Here is a 22,182-nt window from a genome sequence, read left to right on the forward strand (position 1 = left end):
AAAAAAAATAAATAAATAAATAAATAAAATTTACTATATTGCCAGCACTTAGTACAGTACCTAGCACATAGTAGGTGCTTATTAAATGTTTACTGATGATGATGGTGATGATAGACTTAGAGCTGAAAACAGACCCTAGAAGTCATCTAGTCCAATGCCTTTATTTTACAAATGAGGAAACTAAGGCCCTTCTAAGAGTAGATAATCTATTCAAAGTCATGGGTTTTTAGTGGCAGAGCTGAAATTTGAACCCAGATCCAAATCCAGCACTCTTTCCCCCTTCCCCCATCCCTCTTTGCCTCCCTAGTTCTGACAGCTATATCTCCCTATTCTCCAAAATAGAATGGTTTCCAAATGCCATGGTAGAGTCTGCATTGCTGTTGTGCAAGATCTTTTATCTTGCATGAAGGGAGGAAAGTGAATCTTGTGGCAATGTTGTAATGCTCACATTAGTTTAGTGGTGGGAATAGTGGTTAGAGAGTTGACCTCAGAGTTGAAATCCTGGGTTCAAGTTCTCTCTCTGATACTTATTGGCTATGTGACCTTGGGCAAGAGACTTCACTTTTCAGGGTTCTAGGCAGCAGAAAAGGGAAGGTGGCTGACCGTTTGTTTGGGCAGAGATTGTTTCTCACCTGAAGTTCCCTATACCAGTGTCCAGGTCTAGTTGAAAACATCCTGAAAATTTGTTTCGTACTAGGCATGAGGTACTGTTTTACACACAGCCTGGAAGAATTTGTAAAGCAGTGACTAATGAATTTGCAATCTAAAAATCACAAGTCACTCTTACAGTTCATTTTTTTGTTGAGTCCTTTCAGTGGTGTCTGATTCTCTGTAACCACATTCTGGGTTTTCTTGGCAAAGAGACTAGAGTGGTTTACCATTTCCTTCTCTAACTCCTTTTACACACAAGGAAACTGAGGCAAACAGGATTAAGTGGCCTACTCAGGGTCACACAGTTAGTAAGTATCTGAAGTCAGATTTGAACTCATGAAGATGAGTCTTCTGGACTCCAGACTTGGCACTCTATCCACTAAGCCACTTAGCTGCCCAATAGTACTATGCTAGTAACATAAATCTAATTTGTCAGAACCCTTTTTAAGAGATAGATGGCTTGGGGCAGCTAGGTGGTGTAGTGGATAGAGCACTGGCCCTGGATTCAGGAGTACCTGAGTTCAAATCCGACCTCGGATACTTAACACTTACCAGCTGTGTGACCCTGGGCAAGTCACTTAACCCCAATTGCCTCACCCAAAAAAAAAAAAAAAGTTAGATGGCACAGTGGATAGATCATTGGGCCTGGAATCAGGAAGATCTGAGTTCAAATCCAGCCTCAGACACTTACTATGTGACCCTGGGCAAGTCACTTAACCCTGTTTGCCTCAGTTTCCTCATCTGTAAAATAAGCTGCAGAAGGAAATGGCAAACTACTCTGGCATCTTTGCCAAGAAAACCCCAAATGGGATCAGGAAGAGCTGGACACAGCTGAAAGGACTCAACAATAAAAACAACACAACAATGACCTCTAGGGTTGTTGAGGGGATCAAATGAGGTAACTTATAAAGCACTTCACAAACCTTAAATTGATAAATAAATGCTAGCCGGGGCAGCTGGGTGGCTCAGTGGATAAAGCACTGGCCCTGGATTCAGGAGGACCTGAGTTCAAATCCAGCCTTAGACACTTGACACTCACTAGCTGTGTGACCCTGGACAAGTCACTTAACCTTCACTGCCTCGCCCAAAGATAGATAGATAGATAGATAGATGAATAAATAAATGCATAAATGCATACATACATACATAGATACATGCTAGCCGCCACTATTCATGCTAGCTAAACAAATGTTACTTCAAATGGACATCTTCACCCCATGCTTTTACTACATGATGCTGAGTTGAGTCAAAAGGACTCTGGTATCAGACACAGAAAGCCTGAGTCCAGGCCCCAGTCCTTAAATTGTAGAGGATGCTGCCTGCCCATCCTCAGCTGAGTCTCAGCTTCCCCACCAGTGCCTCCTGCTTCCTTACAGAATGGCCACAAGGAGGAAATGCTCTCCAAACCTGAAGATATACACACTATATAAATGCAAACCATTATTCCCTTTGGCTCCTTCTAGAACTATCTCTTCTCAGACTCACCCTTCCATTTTAGATCAAAGCAGATTCTCTTTCACACTGGCACAGGAGCCTGAAACAACACTTTGCCCCAACCCATACACACCTGGAACCCCCTCAACGGCTTACTCGGCTCATTGAAACTTCTTGCAACTCATCCTCTCCCAAAGCCCAAGAATGTTATGTCTGAGTATGTTATCTTCCTAATAAAACCAATAAGATCTTCAAACACAGGGTTTATTTACATTCTTTTATCCAGGGAAGGCTGCATGGTACAAGGGAATGCATACTCGACTGTGTATCAGAGGACATGGGTTCAAATCCTGCCCCTATTACTTTCCTGTGTGACCTTGGGCAAGTCAACCTCTCCAAGCCCCAGTACTTCCTCATTACTAAATTCAGGAGGTTCAACTGAATGACCTGTGAGGTTCCTTCTAGCTCTCAGCAATCCTATGGTCCTAAAATGTCTTTTAATCTCAGGAGGGATACAAGAACATAGTGTCTCACAGAACTAGATCTAAAAGGGGACTGCAAAGGCCATTTGATCCAACCCCCTCATTTTCCAGATGAGGAAACTGATGTTCCAGCTCAAATGACTTGCCCAAGGTCACACATTACTAAGAGCCAGAGGCAGGATTTTGAATCCAGATTTTCTGACTCCGTTCAGTTACCTTTCCATTGTACCACACTGCCCCTTCTTGACGTGATGATCAACATTGAATTTAGCTACTTTCAATTTGTTGAGAATTGTGAGGGTAGAAGTGGAACTAGAAGATATAATATGCCTTTAATAAAAACCATGTCACCTTAGGCTAGAAATTCAGAGAGGATGAGGAATAAGAGGAAGTGGGGGTGGGGAGACAGTTCTCTTTGTAGGTGCCTAATTATCATGAGTTCACCCATTGAAAAGTGAACTTAGAAGCCATAAAATAGCCCATAACTAATCATTAGACCAGAATTTCTTCATATGAATTTATATGACTATAAATAAATTTCTTTATATGAATTTGCTTGAAGCATGTGAAATTTAGCAAGAAAGCACTGTGCGGCTTATCAAGAAAAAGCAGCTGCAAGCACCAGGAGTAGGTAGGTCATGCAATCAGGGATGCTCAGCCAATGGCTAGAGGAAAATGCATCCTGGTAAGGAGCGGCTTGCCCTTCATGCAAGCAGAAAATCTTTCAGGTGAGCACATCCTAGACAGGCAGGAGGTCTGGCTCCAATGATTCACCTCACCTCAATGCCTAAAATAGTCTCCTGCTAAGTGGGCAACATCTCTGACCTAAATTAACACCACAGTTTTAATTAATTTCTTTTTGATAAAACATCCACATTTTCTCCAGGTCCTGAGGATCCAATTTTCATTTCATTAGATTCCCCTTCTTCCTCCCTTCTTTCTCTCTTTTGTCTTCCCACACCAGTTCAACAAAATTCTTTTTTTTTAAATTATTTAATTTTTTTGATAGTAACAGAAAACCTCCCAAGAATAATTGCAGAGTGTTGTCGGGGCAGAATGGGAGGGAGAGGGTGGCAGCTATATTTAGCGCCAATGAATGTGAGAGGCTGTTTCGCATCCCTGGCTGGCACGACTTGATCTTCTGGGTCCCATAGGGGGATGGGGCTGGCTCTGTGGATGTGCAGACTCAGGCAAAAACCCGCAGAGGCAGCCAATAGACCCATTATTTGGTTCACATAACTTGTTAGAATCTTCCCGGAGCGCACAACGAGCTATTGTTTTTCTAAGTCCCTTTCATGACTTTGTAAGCAGGCTAATTCAAAGCAGACTAGCCTGTTTTCCCTGCTGGAATAAAAGAATCTTCTCAAAGAGCTATTTAACTGTGCCCATGGATGCAGCCTTCGATGCAACACAAAAGAAAGAGCTGAAGTCATATATAGCTGCTGCTTCTTAGTGCTTCAGTCTCCAACACACCAGTGTATGTCCATCTACTTGGAAGTGGTCTTTGCATAATTATCTCTCCCCACCCCCCACTTTTAATCTGTTGGATGACCTCATGCATCAACATTCCACTGGAGGAAATGGCCTAGCTGAGATGGAGCCCTGGAAAGTCTGTAGCTGTAGCGTCTATAGGACCAGCTCTGAAAAGGGGCCTTTTACCACCACAAAGAGGGAGTTTCTAAACCTCTCTCTGCTCATGTGTTGTTAATCAGTCCTCATGGGAAAGACAAGGCCAGTGATTCTGGTGGAACATGGAGACTGCTGACTGTATTCCTGGTGTTTACCTGCAAAGCTTGCAAAGGGCAAATGATTTTATTTAGTCTGACAAGTGGTTTTGGCAAGAAGCCACCAAGGGCGGGTTACAAAAGAAAGAGGATACAGCAAACTGATGGAGTTCACTGAGGAGCTAAGGAGAGACAAGGACCCCCATTCTGGGATGACATTTTCCCCATAGCTATCTGGCTGTTGAGATACCAGGCCTTTGTGAAGCAGGCGAATACAGATGATGAAATGCTATTTTCTACTTTTAGCAAAATTGATAAAAATCACCACTAGGCTGCTAGCCTTCCCCACCGTAAAAAAAAACAAAACCCAAAACAACCCACCAAACTCTACGTTTTCTTTGTCCTTATTGAATCTGCTTTATTCAAAACCCTTTAAAAAAAATAATGACCATTGGGTGGGGAAGCATTACTAAGAAAAATAATGGAAGGCCTACATTTTTCCTCCAGGAAGTCCTGATTATTTCTGACACCAGAAAGGATGACTAATCTCCTCACTGAATACTTTCTCATATGATAATGATTGCAACTGACTTATGTATAGCGGTTTCTTCATCTGTAAAATGAAGGAGTTGGCCTTTCACTCATCAAATGGTCCAGAAGAAGAGAATTCTATGTTGGTGGCATGGTGGGGAAAGAAGCATTCTACTTACACTACTTTGTTGATGGAACACAACATGGGCACAAGCTTTTGCGAGAGCAAAGCAGCAACCTACAGCAGGAATCCCACAACCGATCATACCTCTGGACCCCAAAGCCCCACTATTCAAGCTATAGCCTAAGGATGTCAACTAAAGGAGAGTGGAAGAGACCCAGCTGCACAAAAATATTCCCAGGTGCCTTGCCTGGAATGGTGATTAACTGGAAACAACCTCTATGTTCAACAGTGAAGGAGTGGTTAAATAAACTATGGTAGATTAATGTAATAGGAGAGTGTTGTTCCATTAAAAGAGATGAATAAGAATACAAAGAAATATGAAAAAATAGTAAATGCTGCAAAGATGGCAGATTCAGGACAGTGTGTATAGAGATAAATAGTTTCAGCCAGTAACAATAGCAAAAAATTTTAATAAATACACAAACACAAGGGAAATAAGAAAGGGAAACAGACAAAATAAGATAGAAATATTATATTACATTTTTCTGTCATAAGTTTGCATTCTAATAATTTAGGTTCCAGAATTCTATTGGAAGGTTTTTTTGGTTGGTTGGTTTTGGGGGTTTTTTGCAGGGTAATGATGGTTAAGTGACTTGCCCAGGGTCACAGAGCCAGTAAGTATCAAGTGTCTGAGGCTGGATTTGAACTCAGGTCCTCCTGACTCCAGGGCCAGTACTCTATCCACTGCACCACCTAGCTACCCCCCTCTATTGGAAGTTTTAGTCCATATTCTATTTGTTTATGTTACTGAGGGTTTTTTTTTAATGATAAATTTACCACTCTAAATAAAAATAAAATGAGGAAGTTGGACTGCATGAACTCCAAAAGTCCCTTCCAGCTCTAATATGACGCTATGAGTTGTCTTATGTCCATTACTCATTACCCATGCTCTATCAATCCATCTAGAAGTACTTATTAAGCTCCTACTAGGTTCCAGGAACATAGGAGTTCTAGGTGACCTAGGAGACGTAGGTGGTAAGAATACAAAGTACAATGAATGAAACAATCCCTATGCTAAATGAATTTACAATCTAATAGAAGTAGACAAGAAGTATCTACAAAAATATGCAGCATAACACTTACTAGCTGTGTGACCCTGGGCAAGTCACTTAACCCTCATTGCCCTGCCCCCCCCAAAATGCAGCATAAAATTAATAAATACAAATATACACAAGATGTTTCAATCCTTCAAGGATAAGCGCTCCAAAATCTGGACTTCTAAAACTATGGTCTTGACCAATGAGTCAAGAGACAAGAAAAGAATCTAGAATCTTCCCTGAGGACACATCCCAAAGATCACCTAAGTAAACAGAAAAAGCAAAGTGGTGGACATCATCTGTAAGCTAGGCGGAATGGCACTTACCCTAAACTTGTACACAGGCAGCCATAGTTTATTTATTTACATGTAAATGATGATTCTGATCACTATCCTTCAGGAAGGGTATGTGATAAAAGCTAGAGAAGGTCCAACAATCAACAACTAAGGAGACCAAGGAGATGGAATGTGATAATGGATCGAAACAACAGGGATGCTTCAGTCTAGAAAGATCACTGGTCAAGGATGAAAGGAGATAGGTGGGAGATGACAGAAGTTGAACAAATTACCAAAGTAAAAGGGCAAACACAGATTTATTGGCCAATTCCCAGTACAACTCAAGTAGGAGGCACTGTCTTAAAGCTTGAGGAACAAAAATACAAAAAGGAGGTGAGACTTTGGATCTCCAATAGGAAATATTTAGAATGTTCTATCATAAGTCATTGTTAAAGACTGAAAATAGATTCAAGAAGGACTTTAATAAATTCACAGACAATAAATTTAGTTGTTAGAGAACTGGGTTACATCCTTAACCTTTGGAAGATATGACAACTGGTTTTTGTTTTGTTTTGTTTTGTTTTTTTGTTTTGTTTTTTGTTGTTTTCTTTTTAGTGAGGCAATTGGGGTTAAGTGACTTGCCCAGGGTCACACAGCTAGTAAGTGTTAAGTGTCTGAGGCCGGATTTGAACTCAGGTACTCCTGACTCCAGGGCCGGTGCTCTATCCACTGCGCCACCTAGCTGCCCCTGACAACTGGTTTTTAAGGTTAGCACAAAGCTTCAGGTAAAGAAACATATATTAGAAGTACCCTCTGCTCCTTTGGACCTTCCCTCTGACTGGATGGCTCCTCTCAGAACCTTTTTTAGGGAGAGTGCCCAGGCCAGCCGTGTCTCATTCCTCTCCAGATGTTCTCTCCTAGGCTTCCATCCCCAACTGAGCCCCTTTGGGTGCTCTTCTGCCCCAACCTTTCAGCTTCCTTTTTTGTGATGTCTCTTCATTAGACTGTAAGCTCCTTGAGGGTAGGGACTATCTTTTGACTCTTTTTGCATCCCCAAGTGCTTGGCATAGTGCCTGCTGCTTAATAAATAGTTATTGAGGGGCAGCTAGGTGGTGCAGTGGATAGAGCACCGGCCCTGAGTTCAAATCTGGCCTCAGACACTTAACACTTACTAGCTGTGTAACCCTGGGCAAGTCACTTAGCCCCAATTGCCTCACTAAAAAAAAAAAAAGTTATTGATTGATTAGCACATTCTAAAAGCTTAATAAATGCTTGTTAACTGACTGCCCATATGATGTCATTTGAGCCTCACAACAACCTTGGAGGGAGCTACGACAAGTATTATTCTTTTCAATTTACAGATGAGGAAACAGAAAGGCTAGGGAACTTGCCCACAGTCATACAGCTAATGAGTGTTGGAGGCCAGACGTTAAGTCCAGGTCTTCCTTGACCCTGAGGCTAGAACAGGTTTTCCTATTCTCTCTCTATACTGGTGATAGGATGGATAGAAACCATCACATCTCCTACAAAATGCCATACAGTCATAGATTTAGAAGGCACCTCAGAGGTCACAGTCCAACCCCTCATTTTACAGATGAGGGGACTGAGGCCCAGAGCATTTAAGTGACTTACCCAAGTACACCTTTCTAAGAGCTAGTTAAACCCTCCTAGGATTTGAAAGCAGGTCCTCTGACTCCAAAAAATTCAATGCTCTTTCTGTTACCACACAGCAGTAAACTTGGCTCTACCATTAGATAGAAAATACTCAGGCCAAACTATGGATATGAACCAGTATGGAAGTGCTTGGGTTCTTGGGTTCAAGAGTTAACCAGAACTGACAGTTCTGTGTGTTATAATCTGAAGGGTTTGAAAGGACCACCTTCTTCAGGCTGCTGTAGGGTACCAAATAACTAACATTTTGTATTCTCTATCTCTTTGGGGAGAAGGAAGTATTTTGGAAAAGGAGCTTTAAGTGTCATTTGGGAAGGGTTTTCAAAGTGTGGTCTGAGAACTCCAGTGGCCCCCAAGACCCCTCTCAGAGGATCCTCAAGGTCAAAACCATTTTCATAATAATATTAAGATGTTACTTGCCTATTATAATACTCCTCCCTTCTCCAACTTCATGAAGCTGGATTTCCTTTACATGTTCAATCAAAACAACATATAGCAACAGACTGAATACAGAAACAGTTATGAGAATCCAGCTGTCTTCTATTAAGCCAGACATTAAAAATTTTTGAGAAAATATATAAAGCAATGCTACTCCTTGTTTTTTGTTTTGAAAATATAGCTACATTTCATAAAAATGTGCTATTTATGTCAGCTATAATGAGTTTATTGTTCTTGTTTCTAAATGAATATTTTAAAATTTTTATTAGTTCTAATTTTTCATAAGATGAACAGCTAGGTGGCGTGGTGCATAAAGCAATGGCCCTGGATTCAGGAGGACCTGAATTCAAAGCCGGCCTCAGACACTTGACACTTATTAGTTGTGTGACCCTGGGCAAGTCATTTAACCCTCATTGCCCTGGAAAAAAAATTTTTTTTTTAAAGAGTGTAAAGGGATCCAGAGACCCAAAAGCTTGAGAACAGATGCTTTTAACCATTCTTACCATCCTTCGGATCATCTGGGTAGCAAGTGGATAGAAAGCTGGATCTGGAGTCAGGAAGAGCTAATTTCAAATTTAGATTCAGACATTTATCATGGTCTCAGGTCTCACTTCCCTCACCTGTACAATGAGGATAAGAATAATACCCACCTCCTAGGCTTGTCACGAGGAGCAATTGAGATAATATTTGTAAAGCACTTAGCACAGTGCCTGGCACATAGTAGGGTCTAAGAAAAGTTTATTAATCATAATAATATCTTACCTAACAAAATGTTGGTAGAAGACATCAGGCTAGATATGGCCAGCATGCAATGGTGTCAATGATCTCAGAAGCCCAGTGAGACCACATGGCTGTGAACGATGGAACACCACAATCTTGAGAACAGAAATCTCAAGTGACTCAAAGAGAGTGTGTGCAGGGCACAGCCCATTTCCAACTATGACGTGCACTCCAAAAAAATAAAAAAGAAGCATGAAAGATTTTATCAAGACCAGGTATGTCCGGTCACATAGTAAGAATAAGAGGCAGCCAATGGACAGCAGAGATACAAAGAGGCACAGCAAGATTACCTCCAGTGCCCTGGGTGGAGAACCCACCATTGAGGTTCTATGGAAAGACGTGAACAAGACTTTCCCAGGATGAGAAGATATAGAAAGGTTTGATCCAAAATCTTGTGGAAGGAGCCCAGGCACATAAAAAAATGAAATTAGGATCCCTCCAAGTACTGAGATGACAACTTAGCACAAACAATTTCTTAGATCAGTTAATTCCATATACAGTGAAGTCCAAAGAAGACTGGATACAGAAGAGATAAAGGGTTTTTGAGGGGATGGAGGGAGGAAAAGGGCGGGGTACAGCAGGAAAGAGAAACCAAGAAAATTCTGTAGGGAGTGATCTGCAAAGGCCCAAAAGACAAACATTCTCTTACTTCAACATTTTGCCAAGGGCTATTCCTTTAAAAGGCATTTCCTCTTATTAAGAAAAAAATAAGTAAATCTTTTGGTTTCATCTACTAAGGTATGTGCTGTAAGCAGAGGAAAATACCAAGACCTCATGCCATGAGCCCTAGTCACTAGTTACCCAATGAATGGGTAGATGCAGTGACAAAGGCAGAAGGCATTTTGTTCTCCCAATTTGGAGGACAATAAGATTTTTTTTTAAATTTCCAGAACAGTGGAAGGAATGCCATCATATCCAATTACAGAAAAGTAACCCATGACCCAAATAATTTTTGGAAGAACAAAACTTTAAAAGCCAATAGGGTAGTCAGGGATGGATGGAGTGGACGAATGAAAAAAGGAGAGGAATACCAAAAATGTTGTGCCTAAGGAACAAAAGGCCAAGGAATTGAGATGACAAAATCTCTATCTCCACCAATAAAATCTAAATATCAAAATTCTAGGTCCTAAAATGCCATCTGGAGACAACAACCCAGAGAGGAATGCCTGGCAGAAAATACTGACAAGAATTCCAAACAGCTATGGGACTTCCCACTAGTCATGTGGTTCTCCTTTATCCTGAACTCAGAAGAGTCGGTGGTGGCTAAGCAACGAAGGAACCAGTTCTTTCATGCCCTATTAATAAGGCTGCAATACAAACTGCACAGCAGGTAGGAAGGAGGACAGAGAATACAAATTGGATTGAATTCAATTCTGGATTCATTCTCCACCAAGCTGTATCCCTTCATAAACTCGGCTTTTCCACCCTGCCCTCCCCAACCCCCAATGCCCCATCCGCCACTGGAGGGACCGGGGTGAGCTCGAGGCCCCGTTTTGTCTCTTCCACTATAGGCCAGAATGATTCATGAGAAAGTGTCAGACGTGCTTGATCTCACACCACTCCTTCTTTTTGTATCTTGTGGAAACTAAACTAAAAAGGGATGGGAAAAAATAATCTATGACCTCATCGCCATGCAGGAAAGCATGGTCTGGGGTTCATGGAAGAGAACCTGAAACCAGCTGACCGGCTCATTTCCTTTTTAAGAGGATTAGAATCGCCAGTGTGCAAGCTGGGGCAATTTCTATCACTGTCTGGCTTCGACATGAAACAATCCAATTACTTTCTTGATTTTTTTCCTCTTGTAGCAGCAGGCAAGGATGAGGAAGGTGATGGACATTTGAACAGGAATCATAGCAGAAAAATCACAATCAGTTTGAAAAAGAAATGGCCTTAGAAGTCACCAATCAATCAATAAACATTTAAGTGTTACCATGCGCCTAAGCGAAGTGCTAGAAAACCTAAAATCTATTTATTTCTTTTTACAAAGAGGCTATGATTTTATTATGCAGAATCTCACAACTCATTCAAGCAGGGCTCCTTACCTTGACATCTACGGATAGATTTCGGCTTTCACGATAGAGTTCGTGGATAGTTTCTATGGACTTGGATGTGAAAAAAACCAAACATCCTAATTTTCAATAATCTCTGATTGAAATTTAGCATTTCCTATCATTGTGAATTTAAAAAGCTATATTCTGAGGAGCTCATAGGCTTCACCACATTGCCAGAGGGATCTATGACACAAACAAGGCTAAGAACCCCTCCTCTCTCCTCTGGCATAGCTCCCACCTTAGCGTAGGCTCTTATCACCTCAGGCCCAGACCAGTGCAATGATCCTCTAGGGTCCCCACTCCTGGTCATCCCTCCACTCAGCCACCAAAATGATCTTCTTCAAGTGTTGGTTTGACCCTGTCTCTCTCTATTCCATAAATTTCAGTGGGCTCTCTATTACCCCCAGAATCAAATCTGAAACCCTCTGTTTGGCTTTTACAATTTGTAATGGAATACCATTGTGTTAAAAGAAATGACATGCAGGGGGAGCTAGGTGGAGCAGTGGTTAAAGCACTGGCCTTGGATTCAGGAGGACCTGAGTTCAAATCTAGCCTCAGACACTTGACACTTACTAGTTGTGTGACCCTGGGCAAGTCACTTAACCCGCATTGCCCCACAAAAAAAAAAAGAAAAGAAAAGAAAAAAAAATGACTTGTAGAATGATTTCAGAAAAACATGGAAAGACTTACACAAACGGATACAAAGTGAAGTGAGCAGAACCAGGAGAACAGTGTAAATAGTAACAGCAATATTGTAAGACCAACAACTGTGAATGACTTAGCTATTCTCAGCAATATAATGATTCAAGATAATCTCAAAGCACTCAGGATGAAAAATGCGGGGGCAGCTAGATGGCGAAGTGAATAGAGCACCTGTCCTGGAGTCAGGAAGACCTGAGTTCAAATCTGACCTCAGACACTTAACACTTACTAGCTGTGTGACCCTGGGCAAGTCACTTAACCCCAATTGCCTCACTAAAAAAAAGAAAAAAAAGAAAAATGCTATCTACCTCCAGAGAAAGAATTGATAGAGTCTGAATATAGACTGAAGCATACTATTTTTCTTGTCCTTCCTTCTTTCCATCCTTCCTTTCTTTGTTTTCTTGCACAAAATGATTAACTGAGTAGTCTCAATTCTCTTCAGGGAAGGACAAATTTGAACTCAGGTCTTCCTGACTGTAGGCTCACTATTCTGTCCACTGAACCACCCACTTGCCTCCAAGGACAAGCCATATTAAAAATACAAAAATTTAAGAAAAACCCTTACAACTTAGCTGTTCTGCATCTGCTTCCTAGAACGATGACTTTGGCTCTGCCAAAGAAGCTCTCATCTGGTGTGTATTTAACAAAGAATATGTGCTCTCTGGCACATCCCAGGTGACATGTAGTCCCTGCAGGGCACTGTTAAGAGAACCCAAGGCCCAAAGGACCAAGGCTGGCCCTTCTTCCCCAGGACATGTCCTCATTTCCCCTAGATAGTATCACCCCATCTTTTCAGGAATGGCATCCTCCCTCTCACCAGGGGAAGCCAGCTGGCCCCTTCTTCAGAGTCCATTCATAGCCCTTCAGTCTCCAGCCAGGATCAATGACTGAATGATGGCCAGTGACTCAGGCCCCACTCAAGGCTCTAGGTAAAGTAGCCTTCTGTAAACTCGTGGCTCTACAACAAACCCTTCAGATACCAACGACAAGACCACCCTCCATCAGTCCACAAGCCACAGCCTTTGCCCAACTATCCCAGCATTAGATAAAATACAAGAAATGAGAAAATTTTAAAAGAAAGTTAAACAATTGCAATAAGCATCTCTGTGTTTTGGGGGGGGGTCGGGCAGTGTGGTATAGTGGAAAGAGCAATGGAGTCAGAGGCCATGAATTCAAATCTTGCCCCTGGGCTTACCTGCATGACTTCAGGCAAATCACAAACTCCCTGGTTTTTTATTTCCTTATGAAGGAGTTATATTAGACAGCCTCTGAAAGCCCTTTAAGCTCCAAATCTACAATCTTATGTTGTGTTTCTACAATAGGATCCCACAAAGTGTCTATATCTAATACAATATTCTAGAGACAGTGAGATGCTACAGAAGACAGGATACTGGGCTAGGTGTCAGAAGACCTGCACTCAAATCCAACCTCAGATGCTTATTAGCTGTGTGACCCTGGGCAAGTCACTTAACCTCTGGCTGCCTCAGTTTCCTATCTGTAAAGTGAGTAAGAAAAGGAAACAGCAAACCACTCCAGTGGTCTCAGCCAAGAAAACCCCTAAAAGGGTCATATAACTGAAAAATGACCAAACAGCAACAAAATTTCCTGACTCTAGGCCAGGTATTCTGTCCACCACCACAACACCTCGCTGCCCATATAAATGCTAGCTATGTATAAGAAATTCCAAATGATCACAGAATAGCAGATTTAAAGCTAGAAGTGACCAAAGTCCATCTAGTAGGACTTTTTATTTTTTGTTTTTTTTTGTTTGTTTGTTTTTTTGCGGGGCAATGGGGGTTAAGTGACTTGCCCACGGTCACACAGCTAGTAAGTGTTAAGTGTCTGAGGCTGGATTTGAACTCAGGTACTCCTGAATCCAGGGCCAGCGCTTTAACCACTGCGCCATCTAGCTGCCCCCAGGACTTTTTATTTTAAAGATGAGGAAACTAAGGATTCAGGACATTAAGTGATCTGCCTAAGGTGGCACAAGTAGCAAGTATCAAAGGTAGCATTCGAACCCAGATCCTCTGACTCCAGGCACGGTGCTCTTCCCACTTAATCATGCCTCCATGCAGCCTAAGGCATACCAATATGAGTAGATGACAAGGACGAATCAAATCTATGATAAAGCCAATAATCCAACACAATTAACTTTATATCGTCCACGTGTATATGTGCATATACATATATATGTGTGTGTATATATATATGTGTATATGTATGTATGTGTATATATATATATATCACACCTATATCAGATTGCCTGCTGTCTGGGGGAGGGGGAGAGGGAGGGGAAGGAGGGAAAACAATTTGAAATTGGAAATCTTATGTAAACAAATGCTGAAAGCTATCTCTACATGTAACTGGAAAATAATAAAATACTTTTATTTTTTTAAAAACCCTTTATATCATCCACGTTAAAGGAAAGAGACACTTCATAGTCTTGCCCCAGTTATTCACTGATAGGAGAGCTATAGGAGAAGGAAAAGGGAACCTGGGTGGGTAGGTGGGAATACAATGAAAAGAAAACACAATGGGTCTAGATCCTAAAATAAAATATATATGATTACAAAGGAAACCAACTATAATGACATACATTCAGTAGACAACCGGACTGTGATCACCTGAAATCTACAAAATGTCTAGTTAACTACAGTAATTCTGAAGTAGTAATAAGTGCAAATGATATTTCTGGCAATAACTGTAATACGATAGGAAAAGAGATGTGATTTCCATTGATGACAAAATCATAAGTACTCTTACTATTTCTGTGGTTTGTTGCCTTCCTTCATAATTGAAGGAAATGCTAAACCTAAGTTAGAAGTCAGTAAAGATAATATATAATTTTTTCCCCCATCATTTAAGCTCCTTCCCTAAAAATTTATCTGTGGACCCCAGGCTAGGCACATCTGGCCTACATAATCCACAATTAGAATAACTTGTCCCTCAGTAACTGAAAAATGGAATGACATCATTTCTAAGGGAAAGAAATACCTTTAATTCTGCTTCCTTCAGTAACCACATGTGTGTAGGTAGAAATAAGTAGAACACATATAATTATAAACATCTTGATTATATCAATTAGAGCTACCTACATCATAGGAGGTGACATGCCTTAATAATGGCAGACCTCAAAAAGAAAAAGGATGGAAAGAATCTTTCTGATGATAGGGACGGTACCCACACGATGAATGTTAACCCTACCGACAAGAAGCTCATCCTTCATCCCCACCTCAAAATAATAGACTAAGTGCCTCTGAAAGCACAGCCATGTAAAAGAAAAGGAGAAAAGCCAGGGCAATTCTCCTGAGCCTTCCCTCCAGAAAATAAAAGTGCCAAGGTGAAGCACGAGACTGGGAGAGGACATGACACATTACTAGAATAGGTTTAAATTGCTATAATAAATTCAAATGACAGAACCAGCTTCCTTTTCATTATCCAACTGGAGCTTTAGTTGGCTACAATCACTTGGAAATGGAAACTGTATGTGAATCATACCACACACATGATTTGGGTTATGACCATAATGACATACCTTCACATATTCCATCACTGGGTCCAGGAGATGTGGATCCCTGCAAAGGAAAAACATAAATGAGTACAGTCTGGATTATTTTACATTTCTTGATTCACATTATAAAGCTGTAAATCCACATTCAGAAAAAAAATCACACAAACAAGCAAGCTTTCAGTAGAGATGTTCGATGTATGTTCTATCAAAATTAGGCCAAAAGCATTAATAATCCTGCAGCTAAATGAGACCTATATAAGTATAAAAAAAAATAACCTGAAGAGCTCAAGGCAACACAGTCAGAAAAAAAGTGTAGAATGCTAAGTGTCCCTTGGTTCTCCCTCCAACCTTTCGTACACTTGGGACTGACTAAATTTCTCAACCTACCCCCAAGTTCTTGATCTCTAAAACTGAAATAGTAGCATCTCATCTTTACTTCTCTCATAATGAGATGTAATGATCAATTCATCTATAACAACTTTTGATAATGAGGACTGGGGTGGGCTTTGAAGGCAGGGAAGCTTGAATTATTGAAGTGAATTCTCTTCATTCTTCATTTCTCTTTTCATGGGCAGAAACAGCTGAAAATTGACCTTTTGCCAAATACATTACAAAGTTGCCAATAATTAAATCACCAAGGGAACATCCAAATGATTGTAAAGTAATGAAAAGTGTGCCTTGTTAATGAGATGCAACTCAAGGAAAGAGATAGGCAAAACTCAGAATAATTGAATGGGTCTTAAAGAGGAGAGCTGACAATGACCTTAATGGAAAGGAGAAAAGAACAAAGCTTCCATTTCATTCTATGAAAAGGTTTTTTGGTTTAGCTCTGATATTGGCTTCCCTCTTTGCTGTACATTCATTTTTTTACTGTGATTACCAACTAATATTTTTGGATTTCTGCCCTATCCCCAATTAAGCCACCTATTTTTAATGGTACTTCCCTTTTCCTGAGAAGTAGACCAGAGGCTTCCTGGAGCCAAGGGAAGACAGAAAATTGCCAGAGGATGCATTTTCCATTTTTGTGTGTGCAGATGGCTGGCAGCACCAGAGGCTGGGGTCAACAACCTCTGTGGTCACAAATGTCATTAGTGACCTGTAGGGGTTGCTAGCAGGACATTGGTGGGAAAGAACCAATCCTTCCACATCCAGCCCCCAAACCACATCCTACACAAATCCTTCTGTGATAGGATTACTATCTACTAGGGTTCCCTACCCCAAAGGTAGGAAAACTCAAAAGGCAAGGAAGCCAAGATGTCCCTCAGACTCGACTGCTCAAGAGGGTCCACAGTTTCCTGGTGACCCCGGGGCATGTTGAAGTGATTCCTGGTCACCTGGACCCGGAAATACAAAGTCTGAGGCCTTCAAACTTGGCAGGATATCCCAACCTTCCCCCAAGTCACCATACCCTCCCCTGTATTGAAAGGAAGGGGACCACATATTAACAATAATAATTAGCATTTACATAGTGCTTTGAGACTTGTAAATAGCTTTTACAAATGTTATCTCACTTGAAGTAATAATGATAATGACAACAAAAATAATAGTGATAGCTTACATTTATGTAGTGCTGACTATGTGCCAGGTGTTGTGCCAAGAACTTTACAAATATTGTATCATTATCCCCACAACAATGAAGAAACAGACTGAGAGAGGTAAAATGATTGCTGAGGGTGACACAGTTAATAGACGTCTGAGGCTAAATTTGTACCTAGGCCTGCCTGACTTCAAGGTTACCACCCTATCCATTGGGCCAATTCTACCAGAGCTAAGTGCTCTAACTTTGTTATCCTTTCCATAACACGACTGACCAGACTGACCAAACCTCCTTTTGTTGCTGAGTGACCTACAATTGTCTTATTTCCTTTTACATTGGAGATTTTGTTTGTTTGTTTTGTTTTTTTGTGGGGCAATGAGGGTTGTGACTTGCCCGGGGTCACAAAGCTAGTGAGTGTCAAGTGTCTGAGGCCGGATTTGAACTCAGGTCCTCCTGAATCCAGGACCAGTGCTCTATCCACTGCGCCACCTAGCTGCCCCCTGTCTTATTTCATTTTAACACCAGACCTAAACTACCAGAGGACTAGCCCAAAGAGCCATTGCAGCTCTGAATTTAGGCTGCTGTTCTCATTTGGTATTTATGCCTCTGTAGTGTTTCATTTTGATGTGCCTTGCTTTCCTATGCCCATGCCAGTGAGATAGACTCCAGATTTCTTGAGAAGTAGATTGTTTCCTGTTTTTTTCTTCATGTCTCCAACACTGCCCAGAAGTGCCTTGAATAGAGTGGCCTTTGTCCATGGAATGGATTGTTGATGGATGGATTGTTGATTGAAATAAGGGGAAATAAGACACAAAAACAAAGGAGAAAGAGAATAATGAAAAAGAGGTGAATGCATATGGAGAATGAGGACTGATGAAGAGCCAATAACAACTGGTACTCAGGTCCTGGGTTGTTTACCACTCTCCTTTGGATCTCTCTCTCTCTCTCTCTCTTCCCGCCCCCCTCCAGGGCAATGAGGGTTAAGTGACTTGCTCAGGATCACACAGCTAGTAAGTGTCAAGTGTCTGAGGCTGGATTTGAACTCAGGTCCTCCTGAATCCAGAGCCGGTGCTTTATCTACTGCACCACCTAGCCGCCCCCTCTCCTTTGGATATCAATCAATCAGTCAGCAAGCACTTAAGCTCCTACTATGTGCCAAGCAATGAAAAAATAAGGCATCCTCCTGTTGTCAAGAAGCTTTTGTTTGGAGCAGCTAGGTTGTGCAGTGGATAGAGCATTGGCCCTGGATTCAGGAGGACCTGAGTTCAAATCCGGCCTCAGACACTAACACTTACTAGCTGTGTGACCCTGGGCAAGTCACTTAACCCCAATTGCTTAACGAAGAAGAAGAAGAAGAAGAAGAAGAAGAAGCTGCTGCTGCTGCTGCTTACATTCTACTAGCATGATACAATAGGTTCGACTTTGGAGTCAGGTCTCTGTTCAAATCTAGATTCTGCTACTCACTACCTGAATGACCCTGGGCAAACAGCTTTATGTATCTGCTTGTGCCCTCATTCCCTCATTCGCAAAATGAGGGGATGGGACTAGCTGACTCTGGAGATTCCTTCCAGCTCTCAGTCTACCATCCTATGATCCCAGGACTGAGGTAGGGCTGGTGGAGGAGGAGGGAGATCAAGAACTGGAAAATCAGGAAAGGTCACTTAAAGGAAGTAGGCATCTGCACTGAGCCTGGAAGGAAGCTGGAACTTCCAAGAGGCAGTCCAGGAGGGAGAGCCTTTTAATCCTGGGGTATAGCCTATGCAAAAGGTATGGAGGCAAGAGACAGAAGAAAATATATAAGCAACAGCAAGTTTGGCTACGGGGTAGAGTGCTAAGGGGAGTAATGTGTCATCCATCAGTCCAGAAAAGTGGAAAAAAATCAGCTCTGAAGGGATTTAAATGCCAACAGATAAATTTATATTTTATCTTTGATGCAACAGGGGGCCCCTGGAGGCATTTGAGGAGGAAGTGACATGGTTAAACCTGTACTTTAGGAATATAAATCTGGGGGGGGGCAGCTAGGTGGCGCAGTAGATAAAGCACTGGCCCTGGATTCAGGAGTACCTGAGTTCAAATCCGGCCTCAGACACTTGACACTTACTAACTGTGTGACCCTGGGCAAGTCACTTAACCCCCACTGCCCCGCAAAAAACCCCCCAAAAAACAAAAAAACCCCAAAGGGGCAGCTAGGTGGCGCAGTGGATAGAGCACCGGCCCTGGAGTCAGGAGTACCTGAGTTCAAATCTGGCCTCAGACATTTAACACTTACTAGCTGTGTGACCCTGGGCAAGTCACTTAACCCCAATTGCCTCACTTAAAAAAAAAAAAGGAATATAAATTTGGTAGCTGGGGTAGAAAAAGGTTTAGAGGAGGGACTAACTAGAGGTACAAGTCAAATGCATATAAAAAGCTAAGAATAAGGTCTTCTATCTGTTTTTCCATTTTTATTTTAGATGAGGTGATAAGATGAGCAGAGAAATTAAAGCTAGACAGGAATGTAAGAGTTCACAGAAATTGAAGCCTGTTGCTGGCATTGACCCACATCCTCTGTCTCCAAAGAGAGCACTCTTCATGGACCTACATACAAATTATATTGATGAATTGAGGCCCAAAGAATTTGACTCCCTGATTAATTAACTAATCACAACAAAAACAACAACAGGAACAATTAACTAACACATATATAGCACTTGAGACAGTTGGTGGCAAAGTGGATGGATTGCTAGGCCTAAAGTCAGGGGGAAATGTTCCTCTGAGTCCAAATCAGGCTTCAGACACTTACTTATTAGCTGTGTGACCCTGGGCAAGTCACTTAATCCTGTTTGCTTCAGTTTCCTCATTTGTAAAATGAGTTGGAGAAGGAAATGGTAAACCACTCTAGTACCTTTACCAAGAAAAGCTCAACGGGGTCACCAAGAGTCAGACATGGAAACAAGAAAATTTAGCAATTACTATGTGTCAGGCACTGTGCTGAGCACTTTATTGTTTATTTATTGATATCTCATTTTATCCACATGACAATGCTGGAATGGGGGATGGAATAGATACCATTTATAGACTGGGAAACTGAGGCAAACAAACCCTGGGAGGTCAGATGAAGACACTGAGGCAAACAGAGGTCAAGTGATTTGTACACATCTGGTAAGTGTCCAAGGCCACATCTGAACTCAGGTCTTCTTGACCTCAGGCCCCCCTGCCCACCTCCATCCACTGTGCCACATAGCCATATATTCAAGGCATATATATTCTCCCTAACTACCCTAATTCTTTTGAGGACATCATCAAATGATCTTCAACTCTTCATTCTCTCTCATTCCCAATTTCCAAATCATGTACCATGGCCTGTCAAGCCTGCCTCCACAACATTTCTTAGATCTATCTCCTTTTTTCTACTCAAGCAGACTCCTAACTGGCCTCTCTGCCAATTAGTTCTTCCCCTTACTGGTACCTCCTTGACAAAGCTGCCAAATTGATATTCTTAAAACACATCACCCCCTGCTCAAGAAACTTCAATTGCTCCCTACTGCCTCTAGGACAAGAAACAAACTCCTTTGTTCCAATAGATTTCTAGTATGATTTCACATAGCTTTCCCTCCCATTCTCCCCCAAAACTGGCCTACTGGCTTGTTCCCTAGACACTCTGCGTAACAATGTGTAGTTTAATACCTTTGGTGTTTTACAAATACCAATTGTCTTCATATCCTCATATTTGCGCCTAGCAACCCTGTGAGGCAGAAAGCCTATGTATTATCTTCATTTTTACAGTTGATGAAACTGAGAATCAGACTTGCGTAAAGATGGGACTCGAACCCTAAATTTCTAACTCTAAATCCAATGTTCTTACAGCCACACCATGTGCCAGGTACTGGGGATGCAGCCCCTACCAGCCAAGAGCTTAGATTCCAAACCATGCTCTAGGTGATCCAAAGGGTTCTTTTCTTTGGGATTCCAAGAGGAATGTGTGCTATTCCTCAAGATTAGGCTGCCATTTCTCATTCAGGGTGCCTTTGAGAACAATGAAAGAGCTAAACCTGGGGCCTTGAAGGTCTAGGCAGTGCCTGAAAGAGTGACCTGATGAATCCCTGAGAGTCTCTTTGAAAAGGCTATTGTAGACCTTGGACAACTACCAAGATCCCCAAGCCCACCAAGACCTCGTTCCACAGCACAACGAATGCCTAGGATGATGGCATGGAGAGAAGGGGAGAAAAAAGAGGAAGGGATGGGGAAGCTTTGAGAACAAATTTGTATAACTGTAATTAATAAGTTATTATCAAATAAATGGGGAAAATCATAGTCTGTAACCATGATTTCATCTCATTGGTTTAGGGAACGTGTAGGGCTACTATTCACTTGATTGATCAGGTAGCTCTTCTATAATTAGTTATCCCTTCCACATCTGGAGATTTAGGAGGCCAGTACACCTGAGATCTGGAAAATTGGAGTAAAATTTTTTGGTCCTCTCTTTGTACCAGAAGAAATCTGATTTTTTTTCTTTATCTTTTATGGGGTGTTTACAGCACCTTATTATAAAATTTGGGTCATGCATTTCTGAGTTTCTAAACATTTTCTGTCATCTGCTGGTCTTTGCTCATCATCTGAAGTTTCCACAAAACTACCCCAAAATTCCCATTTAATTTCTTATTGCTGACCAGTGATGTATAGAAACAGCAATGGGGAAAGTCTCAATATGGAAGGGATAACTGTACTATAACTGAGAGAATTTCTGGAGGACACTGAGAATGAAGGTGACTTGCCCAGGGTCACTCAATTGGCATTTGACAGAGGGAAGTACTTGGACTCAAGTAACCTGACGGTAAAACACAACCTCTGTCCACTCTGCCATGTTCTCTTCTTTTGGGGGGGGGGGTGTGAGGCAATTGGGGTTAAGTGACTTGCCCAGGGTCACACAGCTAGTGTTAAGTGTCTGAGGCTGGATTTGAACTCAGGTCCTCCTAAATCCAGGGCTGGTGCTCTATCCACTGTACCACCTAGCTGCCCTCCATGTTCTCTTCTAAAATAAAAAGAAACATCTTTTAGTCTTCAAGAGAGAGGAAGGAGTCACAAGACAAAGAATGCTCCAGGAATCACAAAATTCAGAGAGCTGGCTTAGATCAAATTAAGCTACCTTTATTTGAGGTTCAGTTGAAAAGAGAAAACCCTCTGTCCTATTCTTC

General features: G+C 41.6%; 1 protein-coding gene across 1 annotated transcript in view; it reads right to left on the bottom strand.

Moving 5' to 3' along the window:
- Positions 1-22,182, bottom strand: part of BCAR3 (BCAR3 adaptor protein, NSP family member) — a 166,611-nt gene that overhangs the window by 107,620 nt on the left and 36,809 nt on the right. The window contains 1 exon segment of the mRNA XM_043964167.1: positions 15,496-15,535. Within this exon segment, the coding sequence (XP_043820102.1) occupies positions 15,496-15,535 (40 nt within the window).

Source organism: Dromiciops gliroides, chromosome 4 (assembly GCF_019393635.1).
Source record: "Dromiciops gliroides isolate mDroGli1 chromosome 4, mDroGli1.pri, whole genome shotgun sequence".
In the NCBI taxonomy this organism is placed as follows: domain Eukaryota; kingdom Metazoa; phylum Chordata; class Mammalia; order Microbiotheria; family Microbiotheriidae; genus Dromiciops; species Dromiciops gliroides.